This window comes from Carassius auratus, chromosome 3, assembly GCF_003368295.1.
Source record: "Carassius auratus strain Wakin chromosome 3, ASM336829v1, whole genome shotgun sequence".
NCBI classification, from domain to species: Eukaryota; Metazoa; Chordata; class Actinopteri; order Cypriniformes; family Cyprinidae; genus Carassius; species Carassius auratus.
In genome coordinates, this window is record NC_039245.1 from 20,848,897 (window position 1) to 20,871,888 (window position 22,992).

General features: G+C 38.8%; 2 protein-coding genes and 1 long non-coding RNA gene across 7 annotated transcripts; 2 read left to right on the forward strand and 1 right to left on the reverse strand.

Annotated features, from left to right (window-relative positions):
* The first annotated feature begins 834 nt into the window (after positions 1–834).
* On the forward strand, positions 835–2,330 carry LOC113050479 (uncharacterized). The gene is made up of 4 exons (XR_003276772.1): positions 835–898; positions 1,008–1,060; positions 1,404–1,543; positions 1,645–2,330. It is a non-coding gene; the product is annotated as an uncharacterized LOC113050479 (long non-coding RNA).
* A 1,354-nt stretch (positions 2,331–3,684) lies between these two features.
* Positions 3,685–12,891, forward strand: prpsap2 (phosphoribosyl pyrophosphate synthetase-associated protein 2). Of its 5 annotated transcripts, none has more exons than XM_026213092.1 (11): positions 3,685–3,808; positions 5,394–5,551; positions 6,015–6,067; positions 6,447–6,513; positions 8,945–9,117; positions 9,243–9,358; positions 9,756–9,811; positions 11,055–11,203; positions 11,292–11,362; positions 11,686–11,832; positions 11,917–12,891. In XM_026213092.1, exons 2-11 carry the CDS (start codon positions 5,469–5,471, stop codon positions 12,073–12,075), a joined length of 1,074 nt encoding a protein of 357 aa, XP_026068877.1. In that variant the 5' UTR covers positions 3,685–3,808; positions 5,394–5,468; the 3' UTR covers positions 12,076–12,891. The 5 variants fall into 5 exon arrangements, with proteins under 5 accessions (XP_026068877.1, XP_026068861.1, XP_026068869.1 ...); XM_026213076.1 differs by lacking the exon at positions 3,685–3,808 and adding an exon at positions 4,762–4,884; XM_026213084.1 differs by lacking the exon at positions 3,685–3,808 and adding an exon at positions 4,800–4,884 and having other exon boundaries at positions 5,348–5,551.
* Positions 12,892–16,028: 3,137 nt separating this feature from the next.
* Positions 16,029–22,989, reverse strand: LOC113054398 (protein FAM83G-like). The gene is made up of 6 exons (XM_026219929.1): positions 21,508–22,989; positions 20,318–20,487; positions 19,309–19,433; positions 17,058–19,177; positions 16,460–16,643; positions 16,029–16,080 (listed from the first exon to the last, which is right to left on the reverse strand). Exons 1-6 carry the CDS (start codon positions 21,962–21,964, stop codon positions 16,029–16,031), a joined length of 3,108 nt encoding a protein of 1,035 aa, XP_026075714.1. The 5' UTR covers positions 21,965–22,989.
* Between the last annotated feature and the right edge of the window lie 3 nt (positions 22,990–22,992).

A 22,992-nucleotide genomic window follows, 5' to 3' on the forward strand; every position in this document is an offset into this window, starting at 1 on the left:
ATGGTCCTTAGTTTGGTGCTTCTTGTCTGCTTAAATGACATTGCATCTGCTTTGGTCAATAAATGTTTAATGAAAGTGAAAGGTGCACAAAGTAATTTTTTTTCATTATTGTTTTAGATATTATTTATTCACATCGGGATGAATGCAGTGAATTATTTTCATTACCAATGCTATTTTAGTCATGTGATCTCAGTTTCCCGATTTATAAAATATCTTTTTTGTAGTCCACTGAACATTAGAAATGCTGTCCACATCTTTCGATGTTACATTTATATATTAATTTTTATATAATATCTTTGGTGCGCATTTAAAGAAGGGGAAGTCGTGGCCTAATGGTTAGAGGGTTGGACTCCCAATCGAAGGGTTGTGGGTTCTAGTCTCGGGCCGGACGGAATTGTAGGTGGGGGGAGTGCATGTACAGTTCTCTCTCCACCTTCAATACCACGACTTAGGTGCCCTTGAGCAAGGCATCGAACCCCCAACTGCTCCCCGGGCGCCGCAGCATAAATGGCTGCCCACTGCTCCGGGTGTGTGCTCACAGTGTGTGTGTGTGTGTGTGTGTGTGTGTGTGTGTGTGTGTGTGTGTGTGTGTGTGTGTTCACTGCTCTGTGTGTGTGCATTTCGGATGGGTTAAATGCAGAGCACAAATTCTGAGTATGGGTCACCATACTTGGCTGAATGTCACTTCACTTCACTTTTTTTTTTTTAAAGTGGATCATAGTTTGTGTTTGCTATGTAGGTTAGGATTGTGTGTGTGTGTGTGTGTGTCTTGTTGTGCTGTAGTCAAACAAATACACTTCCTCTGAATCTGAGTATTTAGTTCCTACTCATGTGATCTCTTTCAGGGTCTGCTGAAGTTTATTTTCCCTCTTGGTTTGGTTTACTTCACCAGGGACTGGTGAGTGTTTTCTACAATCTTAGTTCAAAGTCATAAAGAGTGAGACAGCAGCAGAACAATCTGTTATCACTAAATATTAATATCTATCCATGCATCTCTCTAATATTAGTTGGAGTTGCTCTACTTCACTCACTCCCGTCTCTCAAACGAACAGTATCGCTGGTAAGACTCAGCACATCCCACTTTATTTCATGACTTTGAATGACACTACCTTTAAAAATGTTTCTTTCAGTAAGATCTTTAAGTCTTTTATGCTAACCAAAGCTGAAAAAAATATCAGACCCCAAACTTTTGAAAAGCAGTTAATATTTTTTGTGGTTCTTATTCAAACAACAGTCTGAAGATTGAAGGAAGATTAAAAACTTACAAGAAATGGCTCTTTATTCATTACTGAGATCTGGAGTTAAAGCACAAGACAGTACATAGCTAATGCATGCATACCAAACAATAAATATAACACAAAAGTAAAGAACTCTTCATGACATGGATTACTCTTTCTCTCTAGTGTTTGAATGCTGTTCTGTTGGGATTTGCTGTGTACTACCAGTTCTTGCCAAACCCATGGCTGGTTTTTGTTATTGTCCTCTATGAGGGTCTGTTGGGAGAAGCAGCCACTTAAATACCTTCTATTTCATCCGAGAGGAGGTACACGAAACTCAGTCAAGCCATTTGTTCTTTGATTTAGATCAGCATGTATCAGTCAGAGTGGTCTCTGATGCATTTTCTTATGCTGTGTTTCTGGACAGACCGCTAAGCACAAAAGAGAGTTTGCCATGGCTGCAGCAAGTGTAGGGGACAGTCTGGGAATCGCTCTTTCTGCAGCTGCCGCCTTCCCCGTTCACCATTATTTCTGCTCTTTATGAGCAAATGAGTATGTGGGTTTGTGCATAAAGACATTTATATGGTTATGAATTCATACATCCTCTAAAACCCTTAATTTGTGTTTTTAAATTATCTTGAACACATTCCATTCGGAATAATATGTTCTTATTAAAATGAATGATCTGACTGATTTTTGACCTACAGACACCCTGCTCTAATAAAATCTTTATTAACCCATGATTTACCCAAAACAAGAACAAATTATGTATAGATTATGCTTTAATTTGTACATTTTATATCCTCATTGTAACTAAAAATCCTGGAATTATGTGTAATCTTTTCTGAAATGATTCTCTTTTAGTATTTAAATATTTTTCTTGATGTTCTTGTGTATGTGACTTTCATGACTTTTCATGATTCCCACTAACTCGTCCCTGAAATGTTGTTGCTTCCATTTATAAAGCAGTTTTGTTTCTCTTTTTGTGGCTTAAAGTTGCATGCCCTCCCTCACCCTTGGTTTTGCAATTGAACTTATTTAGCAAGACTCTGTAATAGTGTGTTGCTTTCTTAAAGGGGGGTGAAATGCTCGTTTTCACTCAATATCCTGTTAATCTTGAGTACATATAGAGTAGTACTGCATCCTTCATAAATCCAAAAAGTCTTTAGTTTTATTATATTCATAAGAGAAAGATAGTCTGTACCGATTTTTGCCGGAAAAACACGACCGACTGGAGGCGTGACGTGTGGGCGGAGCTAAAGAATCACGAGCGCCAGTAGGCTTTTGCGTGGAGAGCGTTTGGAAGCTGTGACATTACCGTGAGGGAAAACCCATCATCCAAAACAAACCATGGCTTACAGTCAGATTCAGCTGTTTATTTATGATCCAGAATCAGATCCAGAGGCTGAAACTGAACGAAAGCAGCAGCAGCAACGACTCGCTCCGAGCGGGGCTCGAACCCGGGTCTCCGGCGTGGGAGGGGACGCACTAACAAGGAGGCAGAGATATTTTAAGCAGTTTTACTCACCGCCTGCGGTTCCAACACACCATCGTGACCCTTTTTCTTTGGGATTGCATCATCCTTAAGAAATAAACGATACGCAAATCCGTCGTCAAACTGGGCCTTGTGAACAAGCATCTTCGAAATGCAGGGAACAAACAAAAACACTTGCACAACTCCGTTGATGCTCTGTAAAAATAAACTCCATCCACTGGTCCCTTAATGCTGTTTTTTTTTTTTTTTTTTTGGTAATCTGTGCAGGGTTGTCTTGCCCTGGCAACCAAAAACACACTTCTTTTGTGACTTTTCGCGACGCTCTCGCTCCGATCAGTGAAATGTTTGTGCTGCTCAGCCTCGCTATACGGGAGCGCGCGCTCTTCCGGCAGAAGTGCGTCAGGACCCATATAAGGAAATTCCGCTCCATCAAACGCCACTCAGAGCCATACTCGAAAAAAAACTTTCCGAAACTTGTGACAAACCGGAAGGAGTATTTTGGGAACAAAAATACTCCTTCAAATGTACAACTTAATTTTTGAAACTTTGTCCATGTTTAGCATGGGAATCCAACTCTTTAACAGTGTAAAAAACTCAGTATGCATGAAATAGCATTCCACCCCCCCTTTAACAATCATTGGTTTCATTTCCCATTCCTTGCAGGTTTCCCATGAGTATACCTTAATTCACAGTTATTTAAATTCTCAACATATAGAGGAAACTTCTCAATATGGGTAAAGAAGCAGAAGTTGCATACTCTTTCAGTTCAGCATCATAAATCAGTTGAACAATGGACATGTATTGTAATCTGGCACTAGATGGTAGTACAGAGTTGCAGATAGGTCATTAAAAAGCAGGAGTGAGTGAGAGGAAAATGCAATCTAGTCTTGTGTAGCCAGACCTCATCAGCGGTCAGGGACTCCGGGGCGTGAGACTAGCCTTAAGATGACTGCTGATGGATGTCTGTGATCAAGGTGTTGGTGTCTGGCTCACTCATTCAAAACATGTGGCATATCCTCAGCTTTGATTCGCTGCATCGGTAGAATGACTGCATTTTCTCACAGGGAATAATATAAAGGAAAAGTAATTCGCTACAGTAAGTAAATAAATAAATCCACTTAAGTGACTATGTTTCCTAACACACACGTATGCTTCTAAAACGTTGGCTTTATAATAATGTTTGAAGTTTCAAAAGTGGTACTGTAAACTACATTATATATATATATATATATAGAGAGAGAGAGAGAGAGAGAGAGAACACTTCATTAAAAAAATATTTTATTACAAATACATGAAAATTTAATTTGTCCAAAAAATATATCGTAATAGAATAAAATAAAAAAATTTAACCAGATTACAAAGACAATTGAAGTAGCTAATTATGAGGTTAAATATTACACAAAGATATACTTGAGTCAATTGCATTTAATATAGATTTAAACTCAACACTTTCATCAAATTGCAATTAACGTGCAGTTCAGTGTACAAAAACAATGCATTCATTTCGAACTTAACTAAATTATTTTTTAAATATATTATGTCTGTAAATAGTACCCCTTTCAAAAGTATGCTAAAGTGTACTTCTTTTTCAGAAAATGTGACTCATTCTTTCAATGCATGAGCAGTTCATTGTTCATTGTCTCGGGCTGGACGGAATTGTGGGTGGGGGGAGTGCATGTACAGTTCTCTCTCCACCTTCAATACCACGACTTAGGTGCCCTTGAGCAAGGCATCGAACCCCCAACTGCTCCCCGGGAGCCGCAGCATAAATGGCTGCCCACTGCTCCGGGTGTGTGCTCAAAGTGTGTGTGTTCACTGCTCTGTGTGTGTGCATTTCGGATGGGTTAAATGCAGAGCACAAATTCTGAGTATGGGTCACCATACTTGGCTGAATGTCACTTCACTTTCACTTTCACTTTCATACCAGAAAATACCATAGACAGTAAAAGAAAATACAGGCCAACAGGCAGAGATATTATGTAGCTACATATCCATACCACACCAACAACGCTCATGTCAGTTTGTAATGTTTTACAATTAATAAAAACGTGACTTTTATTTTGAAAAGTGGTGCGTCTGGCGGCCATGTTGGGTATTATAGGGTAGCACAGTTCACATTTTAGCTTCTGATACAGTAAACCACGCGAAGAGATCGAATAAAAGATCAAACTGGTGAGAATCGACAAAATTCTTAGTTTACGAAATCAAACCCACAACATAAATGATCTTGCGTTGACATGAATGTAGGTGTATTAATCTTTCATTTTTAATGGCAACAAATGTCTTGTTAGCTTAGCAGCGATACAAATGCAATGGGTAAACATTTTAGCGTAATAATTGTGTTTGTCCATACATTTAGCCATTCACGGGACAGTGTAACCTCAGTCGTGTTTTCTGTGAGTCCTCAGTGTGCGGTGGATCGCGAGTTATTGATTCATCGTGTTCTGTCGTGACAGACCGGTTACGCGCACCAGTCACGAATCGTGACTCACGCGCGCGCGCAGACTCGGAAGCTGCTTAACTGCTGTTGCAGACAGATGTGTGTCAGCAGTTAGTCATCCGTGCCAGTCTGTTTCTCATCGAGTCTGGGTTAATTCATGCGTGTAAACATGCCATCTTCCCTTTGTTCTTGTAGGAAGTGTCTGGTGTGAAACTAATTGTGCCTGTGGTCCTGTTGATAGGAAGGGCTCAGCAGTGCCTGGGCGCCCAGGGAGCCACTGCCCGAGTCCCTAGAGGTAGACACCAAACCACAGGACATGAGTGCCGCCAAAGGAGGCCTGGTCATCTTCACGGCCAACTCCCACCCCTCCAGCAGAGAGCTGGGGAAGAGGATAGCCGAGTAAGTGTCCCCTGGAGCTCCAGTATAACAGGCCAGTTATATTGGGTAGTTAGGACAGAGTGGAAAGACATTCATTGTCCAACTGAGCAAAATCTGAGCTAGAACAACTGTATTCTTTTGAGTGCTAGTTAACAACAAATCAAGTAAGTGCAAGTACACTACTACCATTTTAAATTATGAAGTTTTTAACAGACTTGACTTTCTTGTCATGCAAATCGCCTTGTTTTTAAAGCTGATATGACTTAAAGGAACTAAATTAAATGAAAGCAAGGTTATTTTTAATAAAAAAAAATATTTAATGTAAATTACATTTCTTATTTTTGTCTTTATATTGTGTGGTGAAATATAATTTGGGACAACCGATTTACGTCTTGTAACTTGTGTGTCAAATACGAAAGATTTCTGTTGTTTTTAACCTGTTATATACTGCATCATATTGCCTTGAACTTCTGTTCTTGTTTAGGCGGTTGGGTGTGGAGCTTGGAAAGGTGCAGGTCTATCAAGAAGCCAACAGAGGTGAAGACCTGTTTTCTTTTCTACTTTCCATTAAATATCTGTGTATTTCTTTTTTTTCTTTTTTATCTTCAACAGCAATGTCTGTGACCTCTGCTGTAGTGGTTGTTCATTCTTGACATGCCACGCTGGAGAGAGCAGACAAAACAGATCGGCGATCTGAGCTACTGTTGACTAATTAAACTGACAGTCTTTGTTTTGGGTCATGCTCGTGTATACTGAAATGGAGATACGCTTGCACTCCCACATGCAGACGATTCTCCCAGCTTTCCATGCAATGTTACGTCCTTGTGCTAGCTTTTAAATAGCCAGTCTGTTTTGTAAAGTGAAATGTTTACAGCGGACCAAAGAAACAATGAAAGTAACATTTCTTTTCCCACAGAAACACGGGTCCAAATCGAAGAATCTGTGCGCAGCAAGGATGTTTTCATCATCCAAACTGTTTCCAAGTAAGAAACCTTAACGGGATCCTCTTTTCCAAAAAGAAAATTCTCTCATTGTTTGCTCACCCTCAAACCTTTCCAGATATATATATATATATATATATATATATATATATATATATATATATATATATATATATATATATATATATATATATATATATATATATATATATATATTAGGGGTGTAACGGTTCACAAAATTCACGGTTCGGTTCGATACGATACACTGATGTCACGGTTCGGTTCGGTTCGGTTCGGTACGTTTTAGATACAGCAAAATGCAAAAACATCTCAACTTTTCAGAATGCCGCAAGCGCACCGCGGGTCATGTGACAAGAACTAACCAATCAGCTTCATCCTTTCCCGTAACAACGTTGAAAACTCAGCCAAGATGAAGGAACAGCTGATCATAGTTGTATATGGATTGCAATTTTGAAATAAATTTAGTAGCAGAGCTACTGCAAGCGATTTTTAGAGCTGCAAATCCATTTATCCTTTGCTGAAATTTCCGCGTCTCATGGAGAGAGCACGTCATTGTTGCTTAGCAAAGACAGACGCCTCATGAGCGCTTCTGCCCGAGCGCTTTGGAAAGGAGGAGAAAGACGTGCTTAGCGTTTTCCACGCGTTTTTAGGAGCGATATGTGAACGGACCCTAAGGCGCTCGCTCACTCAGCACGCGCTGAAGGCTCATTGCAAAATGTCTAATGCATTTAACAGACCAGAAATATAAGATCCTAAAATAACCAACAGGTCTGGTGTTTGGGTGCACTTTGGATTCCCTGTAAGCTATAATACTGGTGTCTAAATGCTGCAGGCATAGTTTGTTGCGTGCATGTTTCTCCTTTTTTTCGTCTTTTCCCAGATACTGACACAATAAGGTGATGTCGGCGTAAATGAGTTGACATGTTTCAAGTATTCACGCTGGTGTTTTTTTTTTTTTTTAAAGCAATGAAGCAACCGCGCGAAGCCCTCACTATATAGGATTTTAGAAAGAATGCAGAGCACTAGTGTAGTGTGCAAACTTACCACAGTGTGGATTTCAGAAAGTGTGCAAAGACTTCACGTGCACACTTACCATAACATGGATTTACAAATAATGTTCTAAGGAGGGGCTCTCATGTCACTCTGATCGAGCAGCTCATAGATGGAATCATGCATCTCAAACAATATGTTTGAGAGTCATCTTCTTTTTCTAGTCTGTTAAACGCATTGGCCATTTTGCAACGAGCCTTCAGCGCGTACTGAGTGAGCGAGCGCCTGACTGAGTCATAACATAACATAAACATAAGTTGGTGTTTTTTTCTTCTTCGGGAGTGTCAGGGGCGTTGCCTGTTACGTCGTTTGGGTTATTGGGCTACCTTGTTGAATGCATATCATTATATTTCTCTTTTTTTTTTCCAAATATAATTAATTAGTCCAACGAACCGTTCGGTATGCATAATGCGTACCGCGTACCGAACCGAAAGCGTCGTACCGAACGGTTCAATACGAATACGCGTATCGTTACACCCCTAATATATATATATATATATATATGACTCTCTTTCTACAAATAAACACAAATAAATATTTTTAGAAAAATAAGTCCATATACTGAAAGTTTAATGGTCCCTCAAAGTTAACGCTTTAAAAGCACACAAAGAGAACAGAAGGCTAGCCCATACGTTCAATCATGAACTTATATGACAGCCGAAAGCAACCACTTAGTTAAAAGTTGAAAATATTAGTATTTTTCTTACACCTTTCATTTCACTTCAAAAGTATTTGATTCATCAACTGGGTCACATGGATTACTGATTTGTTCATTTTGTGAGGTCTTTAAAAGCATTAACTTTGGCCATCCCTTAGATTTGCATTATGTGGGCTCATAGAGATGGATTTGTTTTTTTTAATCTTTCTTTATGTTCATCTGAAGAAAGTAAGTGTTGTACTAGAATACATTTGGAACGTCACAAGTAATAAATTCTTCTTGTGATGTAAAAGCTCTTCAATTCGTGAATAAGCCAAAAAAAAAAAACAGTAACAATGTAATTTATATTTTTTTGTTCACAGCAGAATTCCGTTAATATTAATAACAGTGTTCTATAAATAAAGGAATAGTGGAATTCTAAAAATATTTTTATAAGCAAACAAAAAAGTCTAGTTGTAAAGTAAAATTGACTAAATGGGAAACTGTGTTTGAGTGACATTGGAGCCATAATTGTAATTTTTTTTTTGGGGGGGGGGTTAATTTTACTTCCAAAGTCATCTTTTTTGCTTCTAGAGACCTGCTTTGCTTGATAGCTCAAATCCCTAGCAGCCATTATGCAGAATTATGCAAATAGGGCAAATTAACCCTCAGTTTGACATTGATACTGATGTTAAATGCGCAAATCTCCATGTATGCAAATTAGGGTTTAAGTCTTTAACACTGTTCTTCCTCCTTCATCTGCAGGGATGTTAATACCACCATCATGGAGCTGCTCATTATGGTGTATGCCTGCAGGACGTCCTGTGCCCGAAACATCATTGGCGTCATTCCCTATTTCCCCTACAGCAAACAGTGCAAAATGAGGAAGAGAGGCTCCATCGTCTCTAAACTACTTGCCTCAATGATGTGTAAAGCAGGTAAATTCGAGTCCATCCGATACTTAATCGTCCCTGCATTTTAGGTTTATAAGGCTATTGTCCAGTTATAGTCCTCCAACTGGTTTGTTTTGTCTGTTGGTTCTGTTCATTGTGGCTTTGAGCAGGTCTGACTCATCTCATTACTATGGATTTGCATCAAAAGGAAATCCAGGGTTTCTTCAACATTCCGGTGGACAACCTGCGGGCCTCACCATTCCTGCTGCAGTACATCCAGGAAGAAGTAGGTCTATTGCATGTGTGGATCTCATTTGCATAAGATCAGGATTTCCTGTAGACCGTTTTCTTCCTGTTCGTCTTCTCAAAGCTGTCAGGTTGAACTATGAGACAGTCAGTGATTCACTCTGTGAATGTCACCAGTTAGGTTTGTTAATAAAAATAGAAAGCAGGAGAGATTTAGATTTGACTGATATTTCTCTGCATAAATTCCTCCACTCAAGATTATGCATTAATTTTGTATTCATGATCACTTTCTCTCGCTCTGATGGAAGGGCATCTGCATTAGTTAGTGATGAACTGTGAGTGTGTGTTATTTAAGTGTATGTGCTCTTTTAAGATTTTTAAATAACGTGTCCATATATATTTTTTAATTCATTAATAATTGTTTTTCTTGCATACAGATTCCTGACTACAGAAATGCTGTAATTGTGGCCAAATCTCCAGCATCAGCCAAAAGGTGAACTCAGATCTTACTTCGCCATGTCATGTCAGTAGTTTAGCTGTGTTGACTAAAACAAAAAAGAATAGGTGCTAAGCTAACAAGAACTAGAATGATCGCCTAGTCAAGTGTCCATTCTGTATTTAGAGTAAAATGTTAAATTACCTTCACAATTTTACCTGTTATCCAAATCCCACACAGAAATCTCTATATGCATTGGTTAGTTGGCTAGAGTTCCAGATGTGTGCTTTCAGATGCTTCTAAATGTCAATATTTCAGTTCTTACTGGTATACAGTGGGTATAGAAAAGAAGAAAAGAGTAAATACAGCTGGAGAAAGTAAGATCTGTGTCCGTCTTCATTTCAGTTAACAAAGCAACAAAATCTGATTATTTTAAAAAGGGGGGGCGATTCTTTCTACACCCACTGTATTTGGTTCTTGGTCATGCATCCTGCAGGATAAAATTCTCTTAAAAGCTTCATGAGAATTGCGGTAATCAGATAGTTATCGGTATTCTTGTTCCGGCAGAGCATGATTTTTCTTCTGTGGGTTTGAACAAGAGTATGACACTAAAACTGCAGTGGCCTTAATGTAGACACCGAGTGTTGCCCTGATGGTGACAGCGTACTATCCTGATATAAACTGATTGTACTTGTCTGTGTTAACAGTGTAAATGTGTTGTTTTCATTAGTGTAGGTTGATGCAGTTTATCAATCCATTTTTTAATGTAGCGTTTGCAAACATGTATTCAGATTTATAAATGATCAATTTCAGGTGAATACTTATTTTTCAACCATTCAGTAACATTAATAGATATAATATTTGATTTGAATCACATATTAGTAAATTTTGGAATCAACATCTAACTAAGACTAATTAATGCTTTCAAAGTATTTTTCATTCTTAGTTTATGCTAATTAATTTAGTTAACTACTGTTAACAAATGAAACCTTAGTGTTAAGTGTTCCCAAATAATAAATATGAAGGCTTTTGAATATTGTCTTGGACAGAGGTGGGCTTTGCAACAGTTGAGAACCACTGATTACTTGGAACTGCTTTTTCCTCTGACTAACAGGATTTAGAGTAATGTTTTCAGCAGAATGCAACAGCATAACCTTTTTGTCAGATGCTCTCGCTAATGGTCTAGTGGTGTTAGTTCTCTAATTTTGATTGTGCAACCAGATTTATGTGGGGTTGTGGGTGTCAAAACAGCCACGTGGCAAAAACACTGAAAGTCCACTTTTTATCGTTACTTTCACAGGGCCCAGTCGTTTGCTGAAAGGTTGCGGCTGGGTATCGCTGTGATCCACGGTGAAGCCCAGGACGCTGAATCTGACCTGGTGGATGGACGCCATTCCCCTCCCACTGTCAAAAACATTGGCGCCATCCATCCAAGCCTAGAGATACCATGTGAGAATCTCATTTTAGAGAGCTGATTGAGTCTGATTGATTGTTTTCCATCCTATTCCCTGTTATCCTATTTATTTTTCTTGTACAGTGCTTATTCCCAAAGAAAAACCCCCAATTACTGTGGTCGGAGATGTAGGTGGACGAATTGCCATCATAGTGGTGAGTTCAGGATGATTTGAATGTCTTCAGGCCTGTGTTATTTTAGTACCACTGATGTACTAGAATATTATTTGTTAATACTTTTGAAATATATTTAATTTTTGCGTTCTGTTTTCGTTCTTTGTGATGTTGTTTTATCCATTTTTATTAGTTTTTTTGTAGGTTGTTACATTTCAGTTCATTTTAGTGCTTCATCTTAAACTAAATGAAAAAGAGATGTTGCCAACTATACATTTTTTTTTTTTTTTTTCCACAAAAAAAAAAAAACTTTTTGCTATTTTAAAATCACCCCTCTTCTAATAATATTTTTTTTTTTTTTTAAGGATGACATCATTGACGATGTTGACAGTTTCCTAGCAGCAGCCGAAACACTGAAGGAAAGAGGCGCTTACAAGATCTTTGTCATGGCCACACACGGAATCCTCTCGTCAGATGCCCCTCATCTAATAGAGGAGTCCGCCATAGATGAGGTCATCAACCCTTCTTTTTAATTCGAGGTTCAGAATTATGAGTTTTTTTCCATGAGTACTGATTTTTGATGTCTTTCTATACAGGTGGTTGTCACCAACACCATTCCACACGAGATCCAAAAACTCCAGTGTCCCAAGATCAAGACGGTGGATATCAGCATGATCCTGTCCGAAGCCATCCGCCGCATCCACAACGGAGAATCCATGTCTTACCTGTTCCGTAATATTGGCATGGATGACTAACAGGCTCCTGTACAGTCAGTCATAACATGCACAGAGATCAAGACATATTCTGTTCCTGTTGCCTGTATCATTAACAGTTTTTCCTTTAACTCCTTTTTCCTTTAAACAGGATGTTTTTTAATGGTATCCCAGTTCAGTGAAAAAAAAAACATTCAGAGGATACTCCACCTCTTGATCAGAAATACTGGCAATTTTGTTTAAGATTTGAAATACCAGATTTAAAAGAAAAGAAAGATCCACTGGATGTTAAAATTATGTCTTTAGTTATTTTATAAAACATTTTAGTAATTAAAGAATGAACAACTCCACTGTGTGGCCAACAATGACAAAATGTTACCATGAAAGAAATCTATGCTGTGACATATCAGTGTCAGTGCCTGCTCGTTCTGTGTAAATATTGTGCTACTAGTTGTTTGTGTATTTGTGTAGCAATACTGGGCAGTACTGATGTTAAACACAAGCATTATTTTGTTCGAAGCAAATTAGATGAAAGGTACATTTTTAGACTTCAACGTAGCACTCTAAATCTAGAAAGCTTAATGTACTTGATTGAATGTTTTTTTTCCTATTAGATTCTTCTACTAACACTTCAACATGAGATTTTATATTTGTTTTTGCCAATAACAGGACTATGGAAGTATCTTTGCGTCATGAATGTGGTCAAAGTGGCCAGAGGTTTCTAAATATCTTGCCTCTTGAGAACTTGACTTGTCATTTACCAAACGAAATGCAGGGTTTTTGTTATGTAACTAATATTTCAGGCTTTTGTATTTATTGACCGCACTTGATGATAATGAATAAACAACTTAGAAACTATCCGATGTCATATGTGTGTATTGTTTAATTCATGATCCACCCTTCTCTTGGGCCGGCTAAGATTAGATTGACAACCAGGTTATCAGAACTAGATTTGCCAGTTGCTGTCCCATGCTAACCATGCCGTTTTAGACTTCAAGCACATGCGATTTAGACTTCTAAGCAACATGTAATGTTGGTTGAGCTAAGTTTACTAAAAAAGTTCACCAAAATAATTCGCCAGAAGAGGGCAGTCAACCCTTCACTTACCCCGTCCACCTCTTCAGTCCACAGGATCGGGAGCACACAAAGTGTAAAACTTGAATGTATTAGCCTTAGAGAAAATCCTCTCCCAAATGCATAAATTATATTGGTGAATTTGATTGGCAGTTCCCTCAGTGTTAACTTAGATTTGCATATCGTTCTCAAACGGTTTCGTCAGATTAAAGGAAAATTTAAAAGTGAGGTTTTTAAAGTTTATTACAAGATATTCCCTACAGTTTTGTTGATTTCGTTAAATGGCACAGATAAGCTGCAGTGAGTTTGAAGATCAAGACTTGTTTCTGTTTGCATAATGCCCTGAGGGCAGAAAATACTTCTGACATGGACTCCATTTCAGTAAAAGCTTCTGTGACGGAAAGTGCCTCTCTACAAAGATTTAGTATGACCTACGTAATCTTGCAGCTAGTTTCACAAGGAAGTAAAAATCCTCAAATATTTCTTCTTTTCCTGCAAATACTTCTTCTAAAGATATTTTTAACTAAAGTGTTAAAGCAGGTCAAACGATTGTCTTGACTGTAATTAGTAGATGGCCAGTCTTGTGTTGTTGCCCACAAATGCTTGTTCGGACTGAACTTTAAGGGGATAGTTCATCCAAAAATTAAAATTCTGCTATTATTTACTTACCCTCTTGTTATTACAAACCTGTATGACTTTATACATTCTGTGGGACATAAAAGATTAAATATTGAAACTAGCTGTGATTCCAGTGTTTATTTGAACATGATTGTGGGTGAATTATCACTTTAAGGGAATCAAAACTGTATAGTTAGGGAAACAAAATGTAACTGCGCGTCACTGTGCATAGTGAAGCACATATTAAACTGTCTCTTTGGGTGTGAGGTGATGCTCTTCTTTATGAAATGACATTTCAAATGGGCCCATTGACACATTAACTATCTGAATTTGCTTGCTTGCTGCTGATATGACCTTTATTTGCCTTCTCTGTAAGCATAAAACTTACACAGACATTACTGGAAGGACATTTTGATCATTAATCTAACTTCCATGTAAATCATCCAGCACTCCCTATATCTATGCCCTTTGAATGAGTGAAGTGACGTGTGACCAAGTATGAGGACCCATACTTGGAATTTGTGCTCTGCATTTAACATCCAAGTGCACACACACAGTAGTGAACACACACACACTATGAACACACGCCTGGAGCGGTGGGCAGCCATATTGGTGTGCCCCCCGGGGAGCAGTTGGGGGTTCAGTGCCTTGTTGAAGGGTCTCACCTCAGTTGAGGTATTGAGGGTGGAAGAGTGTGCCAATTATTCACTCCCCCACTGACAACTGGTTTTTCCCTCACGGTAATGTCACAGTTTCTAGCGCTCTCAACGCAAAAGCCTACTGGCGCTCGTGATTCTTTAGCTCCGCCCACACGTCACGCCTCCAGCCGGTCGTGTTTTTCCGGGAAAAATCGGTACAGACTATCTTTCTCTTATGAATATAATAAAACTAAAGACTTTTTGGAGTTATGAAGGATGCAGTACTACTCTATAGGTACTCAAGATTAACAGGATACTGAGTGAAAACGAGCATTTCACCCCCCCCCCCCCCTCCCCCTTTAAGACTGGTCATTTTACTTTATAAGTTGGGTACATCAAACTTAAATCGGCCTAATATGAACCCGAAAAATAAAACTCATTACCCCACACTAGTTCTTAACACAGAGGCTAAGTTCATGCAGCTGGCCCCAGATCACCATTAGAAATAGGTAGCCTGTGTGATTGGAATTCTGCCATCTTTGCAGACAGTCAATCGGTACTGGACACAACTGCGTTTCACTTGACTTGTAAATGATATGTGGTTCGTTCTGAAATCACATCCTGACAAAGATGATGAACTGAAGGCACCACAAGATCTCTCAATGTCCCAAGCCACTTAAAAATAATTTAAAAAGTAGCCAGACTGAGTGAGGGTTTGGTGTGTGATTAGGGTAAATTCTCTCTGAAGTTGTTCCGATAAGTAGCAACAATGGTTAAACATCTTTATATAATAAAAAAGGAGAATAAAGGCCAGCTGTAATCAAGTGAAATATGTCCTTGGGATGTCTATTTTAATAATTCAATCAACGTAATTTACGTAAGTCTAGTCTTCAACTAAAAAGTATTTGAGTGTCTGACCTTCATCTAAATGAGTGAACAGCACCCATGTTCAGTGTTTTCTTTAGTATGCCGTTTAGCCTAAGTCAACCCATAAAAGAATCAGGAAATAATGTGTTATGCAAATGGTGAACTGTGATGATTTAATGAGTCCCATAACTGATCATTTACATCAAGCTGAATGGAAAATTATTATTTACATATTAATAGCTTTAAGGGCAATCATAAAGCTTTATCGCAAAGACATCGTTCTTTATCGCAAGCATCGTTTTATGTGAGATCAACCCACATAGTTCAATAAGAGTCCAATAAAAATATTAAATACTAAAATAACCCAGTGGCCTTTTGGCATTTTGTATTTGCTTATACTTCATCAAATTCATGCTTTGTTCTTTTTGTTTGGCGGAGACCCTTTAATCGCATGCTTCTTTACTTGTTCCAGACAGGAAATCCCAGAAGAAGAGCAACTATACTTTGTTTGAGACGCAGAATGTTTCCTGGAACAGTTTGGCTGGACCTGTGGCAGTTTTAAGGGAAAGGTGGGACCTTTTGGTGCAGGCGTTGTGCAAGGGGGTTTCTGGAGAATTTGTTTTGACCTAACTGGAGCAACTCTTCCTGGGGACGATTTTTCAGGAGATGTAGGTGATGTAATGCTAGGCTTATTCTGCCCCAGTGGTTTTCCAAGTGGGTGTCTGTGCATGTCAGCTTTAGGGGCTCGAAGCCCAAACGAGCGATTGCTAGTGTCTACTTTGCTGATGGGTAACTTAGTTAACCCTCCTCTAATTTGAATGGGAATTCTGGATGATGCTTGATGTGGTTGCTAGGATGAAGAACAGAACATTAATTAATGATATTTTTCTTAATCCAGTTCTCCAAATTGTTTTCAAACTACTTTTGCATTCTTAATGGTACAGTAAGAAATTCTTACCTTCCTAACCAAACACTCCAGCTTGGGTTTTGCCTCTGGCGGGTTCATGCTTATCTGATTTGTACAAATATGTTCCTCTTCTTGTTTCTCATCAGTCAGAGCTGTAGGGTGACATGTTTCCTTTCTATGCCTACCGCAAACATCATGACCCAGTTTATTCTCTTTAGATTTTTTATTGTTTATAGTCTTTGGTTCTAAAGGCTTAGTTTTGCTCATCTTTGTTACTTTGCTCAGTGCAGCTCTAGGTCTTATGGGATCAGAATTGTTCAACTCTGTCTTTTGGAAGTCAGAATCCTCTAATATCAGCAGCTCAATGGTTTCAGACTGTTTAGGCAGTTTCTCTTGAGGATTGTGCTCCTTGGATTTTCTCTTTAGCGCTGCTGGACTGATCTCATCGCTCTGAAGCTTTAAATGCTCATTCACATGCTCTTCAGATTTCCGGCTGAGTGGATGATCTGTTCCAGAATCTAAATCAGTCAATGGGTTTTGCAGTTCCTCTGTTGCCTTGGTCTTCTCAGGAATTACAGGAGTTACATCAGTTTTATCTTGCAGTACTGAGCTCCTAAATTCACTGTCTATTGCTGACTGTGGGATAGCATTTACTTCTGAAGCTCTGACCATTAAATCTGGACTTTCCCAAGGCTGTGAGTCCTGTATTGGTGGTTGAAGTCTCTTTGTTGTAGTCTCAGCTAACTGGATACACTGTCCCTTACATACTGAATCTAGACTTATCTCAGGTTGTAAGTCCTGCAGTGGTGGTTTTGCAGTTTTCTCAACTAACTTTACAGATTGTACCTCACACTTTACATCTTGACTTATTTGAGACTCTAAATCCGCTAACGACTTTTCCTCACATAATAAATCCAGACTTTCATCAAGTTGCATGTCCTGTCGTGGTTCTTTTTCAGGTTGCTCAGATGCTAAATCCAGACTTATCTTAAGTTGTAAGTCTTGCACTGGTGCTTTTTCAACTTTCTCAACTAATTCTACAGAAGCATCCTTGGACTGTATCTTTAAAACCTTCAGAGATGCACTTATCTCATGCTCTTGCAATAAGTTACTAATCAGAATGCTCTCTACTACTGTCTCTGATGTAACTTCAGACTCTTGTAGTTGTCTGTGAACGTTCTCATCCTGTTGAGTTTGGGCATTATCTTCAGACTTTAAAACTGCCTGGTGACTGTCAGCTGTCATCTCTAATATGTGTTGAAATTTGAGGTGATCCTGTCCAAAATGCATTTTGGGGTCATTGTTTTCTTTTGTGTTCTGACCGTTTAGTTCTGATAGTTTCTCATTTTCCAGTACAGGCTTCAGTACTTGTAGTCGTTCATCCGAACTTAATGTCTCCATTGAGCTTGGTTTCACTTCATGATCTATACCATCAATTTCTGACGTCAAACCCACTGTATCACTGCACTCAAAGTATTCCTCCGAAGTTGAAGAGAAGTTGAAGCAACCGTTAGGAGTATGTGAGAAATAACAGGGTTCGCTATCTTTGACTGGTAGTTCACTATCATTTATTATGGTACCTTTGTCTCTTTTTTGAGCAGAGGTGTTTTTTGAAGTTGCAGCTGTTGTTTTGAAGTCTGCAAATAAGAAATTGAAAATAATACTGCAAGATGTTTTTAAAAGTTTCTGAATAAACAAGGTATTTTTACTATCCAAATCTGCATTCTCTTGAGCTGGGGATGAATTTGAACAAGGAACTCCCTGCTCTTGTTGACTGTTTTCGACTGAATTATGCAAAGATTCTGGTGTATTTTCAGGCAAAAAGACATCTCCTACAGACCTAAAGTCAGCCACAGGGCTAAAACACTGGTAGAATTCATCAGACAACGAAGAGATGCTGGAGTCACAGTTAGATCCCTGCGTACCATTCCAGCCATTTTGGTTTGTGTCTGGTTTTGTATCTCTGTAGTCATGAGTGGCAACATCATTTATGACTTGTTCATCTTGGCTTTGCATAACAGAAGGGGTTTCTGAGATTGCAAATGATTCATAATGATTTTTGATGGACAACGCTGATGATGATGATTTCAATTCAAGATCCTCTGAGGTCTGGGCAGGACATTTTAGAGGTTTTGGAGTATCCAGAGCTTGCTTTCTACCTGTATCATCTTGAGCAAAAGATAAAATTGTATTGGGAAAGTTTTCTTTTTCCCTATTTATGTTTTTTCTCTGTAAAGATATAGAGGCCAGCTCTTTTTCCATCACACATAGTTGCTCTTTATTTACTTTACTACAGGCAAGCACATGCACTGTTTTTGGCTTCTCCAAAGGTGAGATAAGCTTCTCTCTCTGGCTGCTTCTTTGATGTTGATTTTGATCAAAATACTCCTGCGCTTCACCTGATGTTTGTTTCTGAGCTGGAGTTTCAGGATCATAGGTAGTTTGGGATATAGGTCCAGGACAATCCCTCAAAGACTCCTTTGGCTCATGAAGAGGATCCTTGAATCGGATGGCTTGAGACACTTCGAAGAGTTCTGAACGCATTAGGTGAGCTTGCAGTGGCTTGTTGGAGTCTCTTATGTTTATAAAACCAATGACATCACTCGGTGGGTCAGGATCAGGCCAGGTTGGCACATAATTGATCATGTTTGCCTTTTCCAGGTTGAGCAGTCCCGGGTGAACCGGTGGCACCGCTGGTGTGTCTTTAATTCGTTTGATGACTTCTGGCTGATTCCTGGAAGTGCTGTTCTTGGCACTTGTCTGGTCAGATGCAGGTCCGTTGGAAGTGAAAGCGCAGTTGGAGACAAGAGTGTATTTCGGGTTAATAAGCTTGAGTGCTCTTGTGGCTGAGGGAAGTAGAGTGGGTACTACTTGAGGGAGGAAATCAGGTTCAGGCTCACTGCTTAGATTAATCTTGCTCAGACACACTCCATTAGACATCACATACATGTCCTGAAACAATGAGTCAAACGTGTCGACTGCTTGGCCAGTGAGGACCGTGATGAGATTTCTGTCCAGTCTTGAGGCAGACCACGTGAAACTGAAAGTAAACACCAAATTTTTAATCGTCATAATTATGTTTATTAATGTATTTATTGATGCATTTAGAATGTACTAGAATCATTAAATAGGTTAGGTCTAATCTTGTTAAACTGGGTTGACTAGACTTACCTATATGACCCTGAGACTGCTTTGTCTCCATCAATAAACATGAACTTCTGGCTTTGGCTTCCACACACTCTCTTTGAGGATCGACTAAAAAATCCTGTCCCTCTGATGCTGCGCACTCTCATGTTCTGATGGAAAAGCAAAGTTTGGTATCGTTAACTACTGGGTGGATTAAAAAAAAGGGATGATACTTCCCCGCCCTGAAGGAATGAGAAACCAATTAAATTCATCTATCATCAGTGTTTTATGTGTACCAAGAGAGTTAATTGACTGGATCAATAACCAAAGATGACCTATTAGAGTCTGCAAATGCCTTTTATTTTTAAGACATCAATTCTGACACACTATGTTTATGCCAGTGAGCCTGGCCAAGCAAAGCGGGTGACTTGAGTTCATCAACAAAAGTCTATTAGTTTATGATCACATTAGAAAGTAAGCACATTATTTGTCACATATGTAATGCTTGCACACATTTGTGCATTGATGGTCATCTGGAACTACACTGCACTAAGCCTGTTGTGGTCATCCAATCTTAATATCTTAATTATTAATCAAAGTTTTTTTTTGGGGGGGGGGGGGGGGGGGCAGAGCTGTTTACCATCCACCAAGTTTCTGTGGTGCCTTTAGGTGAAACACAGACAGAAGCCAATATCTCTATTCAGGTCAAGTGATAGAAAATGTACAGTATATAACAGAACATCGAAATGTATTGTAGTAAATACACTTCTAATATTTTATAGATTTGTAAAATAAAAAAAGCCATACATTTAATTTATTTTTTTTAAACCCCTTTTTATGACTGACAGAGTTTAAGACTCCATGTCATTTCAAAACAGTGTTGCAAAACTATCTATCAATAGGAAAATTAGACTTTATGATTTGCATGTTCCAAAAGTTCTCTCTCAGTTGCTTCTGCTCATTAAACTGTAGGCTTTTAATAATCTGATGTTTATATTCTGCTAATAAATCATTAATAAATCATCCTAAATTGCAACTGTTAACTGTGACATGCCTTTAGGTGTCCAGTGTGCATGCCTGCTTTCTCACACATTCTCAGGAAGTGCTTCACTCCGGTGGCCTCCAACATAATGTACACAGAAACCTTCCGCTTGTAGCTTGCATCCAGGAGATCTTTGAAAATGTCAATATCTGTGAACAAGTCCATGACAATTGCAATAACCTGCAAAGGGACAGGTGTTATTAAAAACACAAGAACTTGGGGGTAAACAAAACTGTGATATCTGTCAAAAACATACTGATAATGATAATGCATCTTAATAAAACTGTGCAGAGAGATAAATAATAATTACAAAAAAATAATTCCAAGTAATTAGAACAGCAGATCTGAAGTGCATGGTACACTGAGGACTATTCAAAAAAATATGTGGGGGATTCAACTGTTGTTGTTGTTGTTTTTTACAAATTATATTATCAGCATAATTTGTGTGCATGAAATAATTCACAGAATTTGAAAGTGTATTTTCCTTTTATTCATAAGTATTCAAGCTGTATGAGTTTTGTGTAAAACCTGAAGATCATTTCCTCCAGCATGATTAAAACATTTTCAAAAGAGGATTTTCAGCTTTAATGGAAGGAATATCTGATAATTTGTAAAGTCCACAGTATTTAATTTAAAATTGTCAAGATCTGAAAAATAATGTACACACACACACACACACACACACACACACACACACACACACACACACACATATATATATATATATATATATATATATATATATATATATATAGGCTACATACACTACACACACATGTGTGTATATGTTGGCTTCATTTATTTATATGAAGCCTATATTATGTGTTTTAACATTTTACTAATTCTAGAACTCCAAAGGTTCAACAGTGCCCAGCCCTATACTATCAGAAAAAAAAGGTACAAAAGCTGTCACTGGGGTGGTAGTACCTTTTCAAAAATTACTAATATGTAAGGTACATATTAGAATTACATATTGGTAAGGTAGCCTGTGTCCTCTTGGGTAAGGTAACTTTTGAAAGGGTACTGCCCCATTGACAACATTTGTACTTTTTTTCTTACAGTGTGTAGGCTGTTTTATGAGCTTGAGAACACGTAGTTCTCTATGCAGGACTTTGTTCTCTCTTTATTCACCAGAGGTGAGTCACAACAACAATCACAAATTCATAATAATAATAATATAGCTATAAGATTCATCCCCTACCTTTGAGCTTGAGAGATCATTTTTCTAACGACCTCTTTAATATGTGACTGACCCTCATAAGGAGGCTGAGTGTACACTTGAACGCGAGTCAGTCCGCGGTAGGACGCTCGGTCCGGCCACCCGATATCCAGCAGCGGGATCGAGCGGTCCGAGCGGTCAGGCCAGTACTGAAGCGAAACCTCTTCCCCATCACTGTCGCCGAGCAGCTCAGCGTCAAAATCAGGGGAACCCGGGCAATACACCTCCACAGTGCTGAGAATGCTCTGAAGTTCAAGGTCTGATAGAAAGCAGCGGATGTTGTTTGTTTGGATGTAGTCCTCATAAGCGTCCTGTCCGTCTTCTATGAGTGTTTCCAGCGCGAGTCTCTGCTGCTCGCTGTAGAAGAACCCCGGCTTGGACTCGTTTGTGCGCAAATTGATGTGATTGTTATCAAGGCACTGAACCTGTGACAGTGCCATTACTTGAGCTCGGCGGTATTTTTAACAGCATTCAAAATGGATTTGGGTATAACTGACAATTTTAGTTCAACTATTTTAACCTACAAGATATTATAGCTACATAAAAGGCACACGCGTACAGTGTCCGGTTGACTTGCTACTGTTCATCAGTTCATCCTGTCAAGAGTATAGCCTACCAGTGTGTGTGTGTGTCTGTGTGTGTTCACGCACAGATGCAAGAGAAGAGCAGGTAAACATGCACACCTCTCAATCACGTGACTCTCTATCAACCAATGGTAAGAGAAACTCAACAGACTTTATGGTGTGATTCAATCTGAGTGTCTAATCGCAGCAAGGAAATGGTATGGACAGGTATGGGGTGCAGAGATATTTAATGGAAAGGTATAGAGAGGATGTAAGTATATATACTGATGCATCTAAACAGAGTGATAAAAGAATGGGGGTAGCATATGTCATCCCAAAATTAAAAGTAGAAGTTGGTAAAAGAATCAGTGATGATTTGGCAGTTTATACAGCGGAGTTGGTCGCTGTGTGGCTAGCTCTGCTGTGGGTGGAAGTTAATAGGCCAGGGAAGGCAGTAATTGCTTCAGATTCAAGCTCAGCTTTGATCAGCATTAAAACATGTCAGTCAAAATCAAGACAGGATATTGTAATAGAAATAATACAAATTGCAAATAATCTGATACAAGCAGGAACTGAGATAACTCTTATATGGGTACCAGCCCATATAGGAGTCGCAGGAAATGAGTTGGCAGACAAATGTGCTAAGAAAGCAGCTGGAAATTCCAATGTAGATATTGAGGTTAATTACAGCAAAGCAGAAATTAAGAGTATAGTTAAAAACATTGTTAAGAGCAAATGGCAAACATTATGGGACAATGGGCAGACTGGAAGACAGTTCTATAATATCCAAAATAAAGTGGGAAAGGGCAGAAATATGAACAGAAGCAAGGAGGAGGAGGATGTGTTGTCAAGAATGAGATATGGACACACAAGATTAAATAATAAAGAAACATGAAAATGGCAAT

Bases quoted from the DNA above. Each gene is read 5' to 3' on its own strand.
- prpsap2 (XM_026213066.1), top strand. The intron at 6,514-8,944 runs GTAAGAAACCTT...CTTCATCTGCAG, and splicing joins ATCATCCAAACTGTTTCCAA to GGATGTTAATACCACCATCA. The intron at 11,363-11,685 runs GTGAGTTCAGGA...TTTTTTTTTAAG, and splicing joins GACGAATTGCCATCATAGTG to GATGACATCATTGACGATGT.
- LOC113054398 (XM_026219929.1), bottom strand. From the start codon at position 21,964: ATGGCACTGTCACAGGTTCAGTGCCTTGATAACAATCACATCAATTTG. The intron at 20,488-21,507 runs GGTAGGGGATGA...CTGTCCCTTTGC, and splicing joins AATGATCTCTCAAGCTCAAA to AGGTTATTGCAATTGTCATG. The intron at 16,081-16,459 runs GTTGAACAATTC...TCTTCATCCTAG, and splicing joins TCTGACTTCCAAAAGACAGA to CAACCACATCAAGCATCATC.